We start from the raw sequence: 12,087 nt of genomic DNA on the forward strand, positions 1-12,087 counted from the left end.
GAGTGCAGAAAAAAACCCAGCACCTACCGATGCTGGAAATCAGAAACAGAAACAAAAGTTGCTGGGAAACCTTAGCTGGTCTGGCTGCATCATTGGAGAGAAAGCAGAGTTAATGTTTCGGGTCCAGTGTCCCTTCTTCAAAACTGATTGTAGCTATGACAAGGTTGGTGTTTATGCAGAAGGTGGAGCCAGGGTAAGTAGGAGGAGAAAATGATAGGAAAGAGAGAGAAAGAGAAAAACAGTTGGATAGAAAAAGGAATGGATAAATGTCAGTCTGGGAGAATGAGTAACTGCTAATGAGGACCATTAGTAGCTTATCATGGGATTGTTATGGTAGTGGCCCATGTGTTGACAAGGCCAAGCGTGTGGGGATTGGGGAAAAGACATGGGAGAAGGCGCTCAGACCCTAAAATTACTGAACTCGATATTGAATCCTGAAGGCTGTAAAGTCTCCAAGTGGAAAATGAGATGCTTGGGACTCTGCAGCCTTCAGGGGTCAATATTGGGTTCAATAATTTTAGGGCATGAGCACCTTCTCCTTTGTCCTTTCCCCAATCCCCACAAAGGATGCCGTGCCATCACATGGGCTGCTACATAGCCATCTCTTTGTCAGCTATCAATGGTCTCAAACAGCAGCTACTGATTCCCCCATGTGTGGGTGAGGGAACCTGTGAGAGTGGGGGCAAGTTGATGGGTTCCTGTGAAAGTGGAGGCCTGTCTAATAGAGGAGAGTACAGCTGTTACTTGTTCCAGAATGTACGTTCAGTCAGAATCGAAGCCAGCCATTGTTGCCTTGGAGTTTGTAACCCTATAACTTCAAATTTATGACTCCAAGTAGCATCCCAATCCCTCTTGAGGAAACCCTAACATAAACAGGCTGCAAAGGGACAAAGATAGATTTAAAGAGTGAATGACAATTTGGTACATGATGTACAATATGAGTAAGGAATGATTTTATCCAACTTGGTAAGAAGAATGCAAATGCAGCACAACATAAGAATGGAGTGAGTTTGCAGAATTATGCGATACAGAGATCTGGATGTCCTGGTGTGTGGATCACAAAAGATTAGTAAGCAGAGCACTCAAAGTCGGTATGAGCAAATGATTAGGAAGACAAATGAAATGTTGCCATTTAATACAAGGGGAATAGTTTATAAAAGTAGTAAAGTTTTGCTCGAACTGTGTAGGGGGTTGGTAAGGAGATATCTGGTGTACTATGTGTAGGTTTGGTCTCCTCATTCAATAAAGAACAAAATTGCAGGAGAAGCAATGCCGGAGAAGTTCACCTGGCTGATCCCTGGGATGTAAAGATTGTCTTGTAGGGCAAGGTTGGAGAGACTGACGATTTTATTAAAAGATATAGGATCTGACGGGCTGAGAGGATATTTCTCCTTGTTTAAAAAAATGGAACTAGGATGACACAGTTTAAAAATAAGGCTTTTCTGATTTCAGATTGAATTGGGAAGAATCGTTTCCCTCTCAGAGGATTGTGAGTCTGTAGAATTCTGTTCCCCAGAGAGCATTGGAGGCAGCATCATTGAATACTTCTAAAGGTAGAGCGAGGTAGATTCTTGACTGAGAAGGGAGTCTAAGGGGATAGACAGGAAAGTTGTGGTCACAATCTTATCAGTAATGATCTTGAAAGATGACAGAGAAGGCTTAAGGGGCTGAATGGCCTACTTATTCTTCTATTTCAATGTAAATATTGCTGAATGAAATATATTTAAAATGTTCAATAGTAACTGTTTTTAATGCCAAATAGTAAGTAGCCTGTAATTGGTATTGAATTTCTTAGGTCCAAGGAATGCATTCAAGTCTTTTCTTAAAAATGCCAAGTACTGTTACTTTCCACCCATGTCTGTATTAATTTGTTTCCACGCTTGTGTTATCATTCTGTGAGACTTATACTGGCTTTACTGTATGACTTTGGCACTCATCAAAACAGCTGGGCAGAGTTAGTCACATATGTGAAAAATCCTGGCATTTCATCTGCTCACAGTTATTAATCCAAGCTGGAAAGGAAAACTAAGAAAAAAACTTCCTTTGCTCAGCAGAACTTAAGCCAGAAGCTACCAAAACACAGCCGATAGCCCACATTTTCATCACAGATCTTTTGGAGGTCAAGAGCAGAATGGAAGCTGAAATGGTTTCCATGTCAAGTAAAGGAGCCATTCCACATAACACAGGCATGTAAAAGCCTTCTACAGCAAAGTCATATGAAAGAGTACTTAGTATTACTCCTTAGTAAATATGAATGCTATAATATTATACATAAGTGCAATTGTGTTTTAACATAGACAAAACAGTTACACAGACACACTATTATTGATATGTACTCCACACAAAGGAATGACAAGCTCTGATGCAAATTGCACCCAATATGCTGAACATGCTACTCCATGCTTACTGTAAGAAACCCTTCAGGCATAAAAGCATTTCTAATATTTTATTCAAAGCGGAAGATTATGGGCCATAATTTGCTGGGAAAATGATAAGTTAATGTGCTGCCATTATTAATGTGGAAATTGCTGACCAGTTTGATGTGAGGAAGCAACAGATTGTAAATCACACAAATTACATTGTCTTGACTGCTCTGCTGTTTGCCATGTGAAACTGGCACCTTGTGCTTAAATTTTCCATTGAAAATTTTAGTAGTGCATTACAATAAGTGCATTTATGACATGTGTATTACTTATGCGAGGGCTGTTCCTTAACTATGCAAGGCTTCTTTAAATAATGGTCACAATATTCTGTAAAAATGCCACTCTGTTTGACATTAGAACTGAGCTCCACATCATGCGATGAAAATTTGGATCCTGAGTCCTTCAGAAATGTGGAGTCAACATAGTTGCCCACTAGTGCAGGTTAGTCAGGGCAAGTCAGATGACGGAAACTTTTGCAGCAGTCAGTCTGCTGTGTTGTGAGATCTAAATGTCCAGCACCACAGCCATCCATTTTAATGGATATTCTGAAAGTGTAGGTAAGCAACATGAATGTGGAGTTGCGTAGCAGTTGATTTAGGGGTGTCTACTGTGGGGGGTTGGGGGAGTGGTCATCAGAACATTTGGATCAGATATATGCTCCTGTAAAAACAGTTCATTAGACAATAAGCTACAGGAGCAGAAGTAGGCCATTCAGCCCACCTGACCAGCTCCGCCATTTGATTATGGCTGATAGGTTTCTCAACCACAATCTCCTGCCTTCTCCTCGTAATACTTGAGTCCAAATATCCAGCCTAGAGGGTGTGCTGAATCTGTGGTGTCTCATTTACTTTTTTTTTCCTTTCTGTCCTCACTTAATCCAATGATTTCTCGTCCTGTACCAGATTTCAGTCTACTTCACCCAATTCCTTCTCTACATCTCTCGTTTCTTCCTCAGTCTCATTGCTTCATGATATACAGAGGAACCTCAATTATCCGAAGGACACGGTCGGGGAGTATTTTGTTCGGTTAATCAAATTCCAGATAATCGAATGCTGGATAACATAGTTTAGCCAAGCATTGGGACATTGCGATCTTGCCAGATAATCCAATATTTGGATAATCAAATGCCAGATAATCAAGGTTCCTCTGAAGACAGTCAGTTCTGATGTTCATCGATGCCCCAGTGACCTTAACACTATATTACCAGCTTGTACTGTCAGCAATATATGGTGAATGGTTCAAAAAGGCAGGTCATCACCACCTTCTCAAAGGCAATTAGAAGTGGGAAATAAATGCTGGCCAGTGATGCCTACGTCCCACCATTGAATAAAACTAAATTTTAATTACATTGAAGAAGGAGGGAAAAGTCCTAGCTAATGGGGTGTGCTGTGAGAAGCCATGGTCCAGTTACTTCTGAGCTTTTATAGCAAGCTTGCAAAAGTTCCAAATGGCAAACTGTAAATGATGTGAGGACTTTGTAAAGTATTAGAGCAATCAGAGGGTTTTCGGTTTGTTGTTGCAATGAAAAATATCATTGGAAAATAAATGCCAAAATCAAAACGAGTCAAAAAAGTGCCAAATTTTGACAAGCCTTTGTATGACATTGTTATATGAAATTTGAGAGAAGAAATTATTTTATAAAATAGCAAATACCTGTCAATACAACAGTAGTTGCAGGAATTGTACGTCGGCCATTGACAATTCCATAGAAATAAATCACATAATTAGTGCCAGCTATGAGGTTGGAGAGTTGGGTGGTTTGCACGTTGCCCGGTGCTGTGTATTCCAGTGGCTCTGTGAACCTGTCAGAATCTATAAGTTCTATGACAAAGCTTTCAAATGCCTTGTCCTTTCCCGTCCAAGAGAGGCTGAAGCTGTTTGAGGTAATGCCTGAAACCACTAGGTTGCCCACTTCGGGTTCTGCCTCTATAGGGATTGTTTTGGAAATAAAACTTCAGCACTTTTAAAGCAACACAACAAAAGAGTACAGATTAGCTCAGAATCAAATGACACAGCCTAAAACTCAGATGATGCTTGTCACTTAGCTAATAAAGTCACATGTCTCTGGATTGCCCTGCTATTGTCTACTGGGACCAGGTAATTTGTATTGTGATATGAAACTTCAGTTTAAGAAATAACCACACTACTAGAAAAAATCCATATCCTTTACTCAAACCCCTTGACAATAACCCCATTGCCATAATGTTTAAGACCGTTAGGGATTAATTTCATGATTCTGCAAATTCTTTAGCATGTGCTTTTAATGATAACTTTGAAGGTGATATCTAGCTTCACTTAACACTGTACAATTAAATGAACAATGTGCCTGTATTGCTCAGCTGGATTATATGGCACTTTGTGTAATGTCTGCAAAGAAAAGTCCTGGATAAAATTCTTGTGGCTTCTCCTTTATGAGGAATATACAATCTTATTGTTGTACTGACAATTTTACTGCATGCAAGAATGTATTTAACATAGTTATTGCTTGTTAATTGGAAGCTCGAACTGTGCTAGCATAATACTTTGCTCTAATTATAAAGGACATCAAGAGTTATAAATAGTACTCAAAGATACATGCATGAACGTTTAACAAATAATAAAGGAATGGCATATCTTCACATAATAGCTACTCTCAGGAGCAGATTTTTGCAGTAGCTATGTATAGCATTTTTTGTGTTAAATCTGGATGATAAAGCCTTATTCCTGATTTTCTATCTGAAAAGAAACATATTATTCAAACTAGTGAGTATTTTTGCTATCCAGATTTTAGGAAAACATGTAAGAGCTATTGGTAAGATTAAAAGATAAAATCCAAATTATAATTAAAATACATTTTACGTTTCAATGCAGATCAATAAGCAATTGGGTAATAAGAACAAGTTTCTAAAAGAATCAGGTAGAATCAATTTGCTGCTGAAAAACTCCAGCTGCAACACAAATACCTGTTGTAGCAAATGCACTAAGCGTTTGTGTTTGCTGTCCATGATAAAGACCAGAGAGATAAATGACATAATCAGTGTTGGCTAAGAGCTTTGAGATGCCAATAGAGCGATGGTTGCCTGAGACAATGAGCTCCGAGGTTTCGAAGATCCTGTTAGGATCTGTAACGTCTACTACAAAGTTTTCAAAGGTGCCATTGGCTGTCCAAGAGACAATGAAACCGTCTGAGGTAGTATTGGAAACCATTAGGTTGCTAAGTTTGGGTTCAGTCACTGAGGAAAGGAAATAATTGGATAAAAGAAAACATTCAGTACATCTGAAATCAGTAATGTCTTCCAAAAAGCAACCTACACATTTCAGCATTAACTGGATCTTAGAGCTCAACACATTTGATGTTAAAACATTCATTTTTGGAGCTGCTGATCAAATCTGTGCGCTTAGAAGAAAAATTCTTAAAATGATACAATTCTCTGAAGTCAATAAAACTCAATTGTTAAATATAAACAAAAGTGACTTGAGCGCTTTGAAAGTTGTAACATTGCAACTAATGAAGATCATTAGTAAAAGTGCAACACATGATACACAATGTAGCAAGCTTTAAAAGCAGAAGCAACTCATTCAAACATATATTTTCTTAGCATTAAGGTGAAAACCATGTTTTTTTTTGCTGAGAAACTATTATTAAATCTTAACTAAAATACTAACATCAAACTTTTAATATATGAGATCCTTGAACTATAACAAACTATTTCCTTTATTTAAAGGTAAACATTTAACATAAATATGCCAATTCATACTAATAAACTTTAATTGCTTTACCATTAGACCAGATATTAACTGAGAAAATAGTGTGCTAATATTACTGGATAAACATTTAATGCATTCATTTGGAATATCTGTTTTAGCAGAGTTCATATGTTAATGGTTATTTTGAAACGACAGCCAAAAGGCTGTCACATGGATCTGCTGTCTCCAACAGAACATCCAGGCTACCTTCTTTAATGAATGTGAATTGGATGGCTGTCAACGTTGGATGTGAAATGCTATCATCAAATGTGAAATATGACCAAATATGTCCGAAAAAGTGGAGTTGTAGAATATGAATGAAAGCGGTGTCGTTTTTGAGTTGTGAGTAGACTTAAGAAGTTAATAAGGTAAAAACAATGACTGCAGATGCTGGAAACCAGATTCTGGATCAGTGGTGCTGGAAGAGCACAGCAATTCAGGCAGCATCCGAAGACAGGCAAAATCGACGTTTCGGGCAAAAGCCCTTCATCAGGAATAGAAGTTAATACTCTGCATAAGCTGGTAGCTTAAATAGACGCTCAACTACTGTTGTGTAGAATCTGTTTCATTGCGTCATTTTTGTGGTGAAATAATTTGCTGATCGTTTTTGTCTGCGACTTGGTTGGATAACACAGTGCAACTGGAATCAGTTGGATTCTGTGCCATTGATAGTGAAAAACTTAGCAAGGCAAGAGAGTGTGGAAGCAAAAAAAGAAGTAGCTGAGGGGAGGCAATGGTCTGGTGGTATTATTGCGGGGTATTAATTCAAAGACCCAGCTAATGTTCCAGGGAGCTGGGATCAAATCCCAGCACAGCAGATAATGGAATTTAAATTCAATTAAAACAGACATCTGGAATTAAGAATCTAATGATAATCATGAAACCATTATCAGGACAAACCCACCTGATTCACTGACACCCTTTAGGGAAAAAAACTGCCATCTTTAGCTGGTCTGGCCTACATGTGACTCCAAAGCCCCAGCAATGTGGTTAACTCTTAACTGCCCACTGGGAAATTAGGAATGGGCAATAAAAGCTTGCCTGATCAGTGACCCCACATCCCATGAATAAATAAAAATAAACTGTATGAGAGCAGTGACACGGGGGGGCATTTTACTGGATTTAATTTCCACACAGATTGGAACTACTTTAACTTGGGGAAGCGTAGAATCTATTTCATTGCGATATTTTTGTACTGAAAAGATTTGCTGATTATTTTAGTTTCCCACTTAGTTAGATTTCCCAGTGCGACTGGAATCAGTTGAATTATGTGCCACTGATGGTGAAAAACTTTAGCAAAGTAAGATAGAGTGAAAGGAGGAAAAGCAGTAATTATCATCCAGGAGCAGGTTGTTGACTACTAAAATATTTGATAAAGGACTGGGAAAAGACAAATTAATAATTGAATGGCACATTGGTTCAGTGCAATGTGTAAAGCAAGCAATATGCTTTATTTATGTGAGAAATCAACAGGAGTTAGGCTTAGCATGGTGCAAATGTATTACAGTCGCCATCATTAATTCAAACTAAGTGGATCTGTTACGATAGTAACAGCTTTTCACTAATGCAATGTAACTCTACATTATTAAAGGTCAATTAAAGCATAGTAATGTATAAATGCATTTTATTTAATGGATACTTCTTTGAACTGCAAACCTATTAATCCATCTTAACCAAGGTAATTCATTTTAGTTATATTTTTGTGCGCATGAAGGAGGATTGAAAATAGACTTGGATTTGGCTTAAGGAAGGATATTCTATGTTCATTTACCTTGCAATCAGATATTTCAGTCTGTTGTCACAAGCACCAACAATATTTTACAAATTACATGTTTCATGCAGCTCTATAGTTTGCAATAACAGGCTTAGAAATGACTAGACTTAATAACTTGATATTAATATTCATTTGGCTCCATGGTATTGGAAACTAGAAAGAGGAAATAAGATTATGGTAATGCCAAAGATCTCATTCAATAATGAACAGTTAGTGGGCAATTAAAACATTGTAGTCACAATCATAATACTTTGATCAGTAGGTCTGTTAGGTGTTATAAATACAAGCTTAATAGTTAAATAGCTATGTTGTCCTCTTAAGTAGGGGGTGCCATCTATCAGAATTCAAATGATTTCTAGAAAATTTGACCTGAAGAGAAATGCCAAATTTGTCTATTTTAAATTAAATCCCACCTTTGTGTTTCATTAAGACTATATTGATTAAAGTTTCAACAACTTTCAGACACAACAAAGGAATTGGAACGTCAATCATAACCCCACCTTCTTGCTTTTAGCAAAAGATGGCAGCCCCACAACTGAAAGAGGTTATCAAAGTCCACGAGAAAATAGCCAGAGATCATGCCAAACCATTTGTATCAACACAAGGTAGTTTGCCATTTTGACAGAGACTCAGATGCTCACGATCTCTTCAGGCAACAAGCCTTCAAAAAACAAAGGTCAACATCGCTAGTAAAGTGAATCTCTGCTAATGCAGAATTTGACACTTTTTCTGTTGTCATGCATAGAAGTTTAATTGTTGCAATGAGTAAGTAAAATGTTGTGACAATTCATGCATTCCTGTATCTTGGAATATTTGAAGATTGCTGCATCCAGTGAGACCATTTCCTACAAATATGAAATAGTGAATGATTTGAGGGAGGTGATATGCCATTCTGCTTTTCAGCATAGGACCTGCAATAGTAATAAATTAAAACTGGAGGTATATTGTGCAATTAAAAAATATGCAAAGCCATCAATGGATGAGTTGTTCATTTCTGAGGAAAAATAAGAAAGCGGAAAATAAATAAACCAAAATACCTGTTTGAGCTTCAGTGTATAGTGGCTTTGTTTGCTGACCATGACTTATACCATAGATGGAAATCTCATAGTCAGTAGCAGCATGAAGATGCGGGATGTCTATGGAATACTGATCACCTGGTACTGTGTATGTTAATGGTTCGAATAACCCATCAGAGTCTTTAACATCTATAACAAAGTTTTGAAAGGACTCATCAGCTGTCCAAGAGAGTTTGAAGCTGCCGGAGGTAACTTCCGAGACCATTAAGTTTTCAAGTTCAGATTCTGGCAAGGTAATAAATATTTTGAAATGTTAAATTACGAACTGCGAAGCTGTACAAGATAAAGTTCTACAATCACTAACATGCCATCGCGCAGTCTAGAAGATAATGAATCATTAACTATTCGGAGGTGAAAAGAATAGGCCTGAAGCAGATCACAGTTAACACACAGAAAACACATTGAATGCATATGCAATGAATGGTAAGTGAGAATGTAAAAGTGATCCAGGTAATGAGGTAGCATTAGTATGGAATGAAATGATGGCGACAAAGGCAGCATAATTCCATTCAGTACCACTGTGTTTAAAAAAAAATAAAGAAATGGTCACCTGCAAAAGAGTATATTCAGTGAGAGTACGTGCATAGTACAATTGCAAAGCTATTTCAAAACATTCAAATGAGTTTATCCTTTCATCCTGGAAAGGGAAAATTAATCATTAACTGGTCAGTATTTTGTAAAAATGTCCAAAGCAATGAGGTAATGTTCAGATGCTATTTTTCCAACCACTAAACTATAATGCATTCACAACAATCAGCTTGAGTTATTGCTCTGTCCTAAAAGAGAGATAGTGGCACGATATATATTATATTGCAATCCCAAGACATAAAATAGATCATGTTATATTCTGGAAATTCCTTATAAGTACTGAAATGTATTTAGCCAAGAAATAATATTATTGGTAATGACAGAAGGTCTAATCTATAAGCAAATGAGAAATTTCTAACGTCACTATACATTGTGGACTTGCGCAATAAATTGGATTGTAAATATTTATAACACAAATGGATGAGGGAGAGGAGTGATCATCTAGAATTTACATCCAGATTGTCGGTCAGCCTCTCTGACAGATAGTCAATACATGTGAATGTTAAGTTCCTGGTGACTTGCCTCATCTCTATAATTGGCTTTCATACTCATGAGTTGGGGCAGGAAGGAAATTGGACCAGAGTCTTGGCTTAGATCCCTGTCAAATAGTCTTTAATGAAAGCTTTAGCTGTGTGCTGTTGGGAGCAGGCACAATCAGACATAATTGCAATGATATCCTATTCAGTCAAATAACCAATCAATCCTTTCCTGACTGGGGTTCACACATGGAGATCTGCCACTGAAGGGCATTGCTGTCTGTGCAGTGTGAATTAGCACCTTTGGGAAGTCAAAATAAACTGCTGAGGAAATTCTGAAAGTCTAAAAAATTCTAAAACAGCAGATATGTTTTTTGCATGCAATGCCGATCATTTTCAGCTGATTTACATGAGGTGCCTGGAACACTTTCTGTATCTGAGATTAAGGGAACATGTCGCAAAGGCCCTGTCCTGACATACAGCCTAATTTACAAGAATTACAGAATCAGCTTTATTTATGACACGTCACTGACCCAGATCCCCATTTAATGAATCTGTATGTTTGGAGTGTATCTTTTCAAATTGCTGTTCACTTTGAATATGTTCAGAAAACCTTTCAGTTGCTGACTTTAAAAACAATTGTGAAGATTTTGATTCAAAAATGGACCCCAGAAATTCAGTAAAACTAATGAATTTTTAACTCAGTTTGGAACGAGATTCTATGCTGCAATCCAGTGCAATGAGTGGCCTCACATAACTAGGCCAAGAACAATTATGTCCCAAAACATACCATAAAGTGCCATGCCATGTAGCATTTGGACAAAGTGGACAGAAAGCGTACATAAATTGTTTGGCGGAAGCGATGAGAGGGTTAGAAGTATATGCTTTTCACATGCAGAAAGGCAACAAATTCTCCTGTTCCTAAATGGTACCACTTGGAGCTCAGCATGACTGGAGGTGAAGAGGAAGTTGTGCCAATGAATGATGGAGAGCATACGGAATGCAAATAAAATATTGGAGACTGATCATCTCCTAAACAATGAAGGGGAGGAGGTGAAAGGTGGTGCATTGATGAGAGAACACTGTTTGATGTTAAGGAATACCTGTTTTTGCAATATCTTTCAATGGTTGCGAGAGGTGGCCTTGGAATACTCCATAAAGATCAATCTCATACTCAGTGCCAGCTACCAGCCCTGTTACATCAGTGGTATGCTGATCACCTGGTAGGGAAATCTTCAAAGGGACACTTGATCCATTAATATCCTTTATTATTAAAAGAAAACTATCAAAGAGTCCACTTGGCGCTGTCCATGATATCTCGAGGCTGTTGGAAGTTACATTTTTTACCAGAAGATTCTCTGGCTTGGCAGCTCCTGAGATTGGAGAATGTGTGGTGGTATTGTCAAAGGATTCTGTAATAGATGTTTGCGGATTAGAATTAACCAGATGATCCAATTTTTTTCACAAACTGGTCAATTAGGAGAGACCCTTGCACAATGAATGTCCCCACCGTAGGTTAGCAGAAGTGTGAAACGATACATCAGAAGTCACATTCCATTCCCCACTCTGACAACAAAAAGCTTCGTTATATAGAATGATCTCTTACTGAGTTGTGAAAAATTAAAGAAAAGTGCATTGTCAAAGTTTTAGGAAAGAAAGGGCCCCCTAAAGTTTATATTTTTGCTGCAAGGTAATTTAATCTTGACATTTTACAACAGTCAAACTTAAAATTTTAAATACTAATTTTCAAAGTCTGTGAGAAGATTTGTAGCTTGGGTGCTCGTTGTTGTGGTTCTGTTCGCCGAGCTCGGAATTTGTGTTGCAGACGTTGCGTTGCATAAATGCCGGAGGAAACATCACAGAAGTGCTTCACAGGAGGCTCCCAAGCACTGAGGATGTCACCTAGACAGGGGACGAAATGTCTGCAACACAAATTTAAATACTAATCTAATCCACACTTCTGGAAGCATCAATTTTAGAGCCATTCCTTTCTATGGAAGTCTGGTTCTCTGTTTTCTTTCTTT

The 12,087-nt window shown here is 37.8% G+C and overlaps 1 protein-coding gene across 18 annotated transcripts in view; it reads right to left on the reverse strand.

Annotated features, from left to right (window-relative positions):
- The window catches only part of tncb (tenascin Cb), a 295,874-nt gene that overhangs the window by 41,230 nt on the left and 242,557 nt on the right, over positions 1–12,087 (reverse strand). For 7 of the 18 annotated variants that reach the window (XM_087998505.1, XM_087998504.1, XM_087998503.1 and 4 more), the window contains 4 exons: positions 11,167–11,475; positions 8,961–9,224; positions 5,366–5,635; positions 4,077–4,349 (listed from right to left, as the gene is read on the reverse strand). The exons of 3 other annotated variants lie outside the window; for them this stretch is intronic. In XM_087998505.1, the coding sequence (XP_087854631.1) occupies positions 4,077–4,349; positions 5,366–5,635; positions 8,961–9,224; positions 11,167–11,475 (1,116 nt within the window). The remainder of the gene's footprint in view (positions 1–4,076; positions 4,350–5,365; positions 5,636–8,960; positions 9,225–11,166; positions 11,476–12,087) is intronic. 8 more of the 18 variants (XM_087998512.1, XM_043719941.2, XM_087998515.1 and 5 more) reach the window with 3 other exon arrangements.

Source organism: Chiloscyllium plagiosum, unplaced genomic scaffold (assembly GCF_037043375.1).
Source record: "Chiloscyllium plagiosum isolate Xiang-an unplaced genomic scaffold, Cpla_swu_hap1 HiC_scaffold_21, whole genome shotgun sequence".
In the NCBI taxonomy this organism is placed as follows: Eukaryota; Metazoa; Chordata; class Chondrichthyes; order Orectolobiformes; family Hemiscylliidae; genus Chiloscyllium; species Chiloscyllium plagiosum.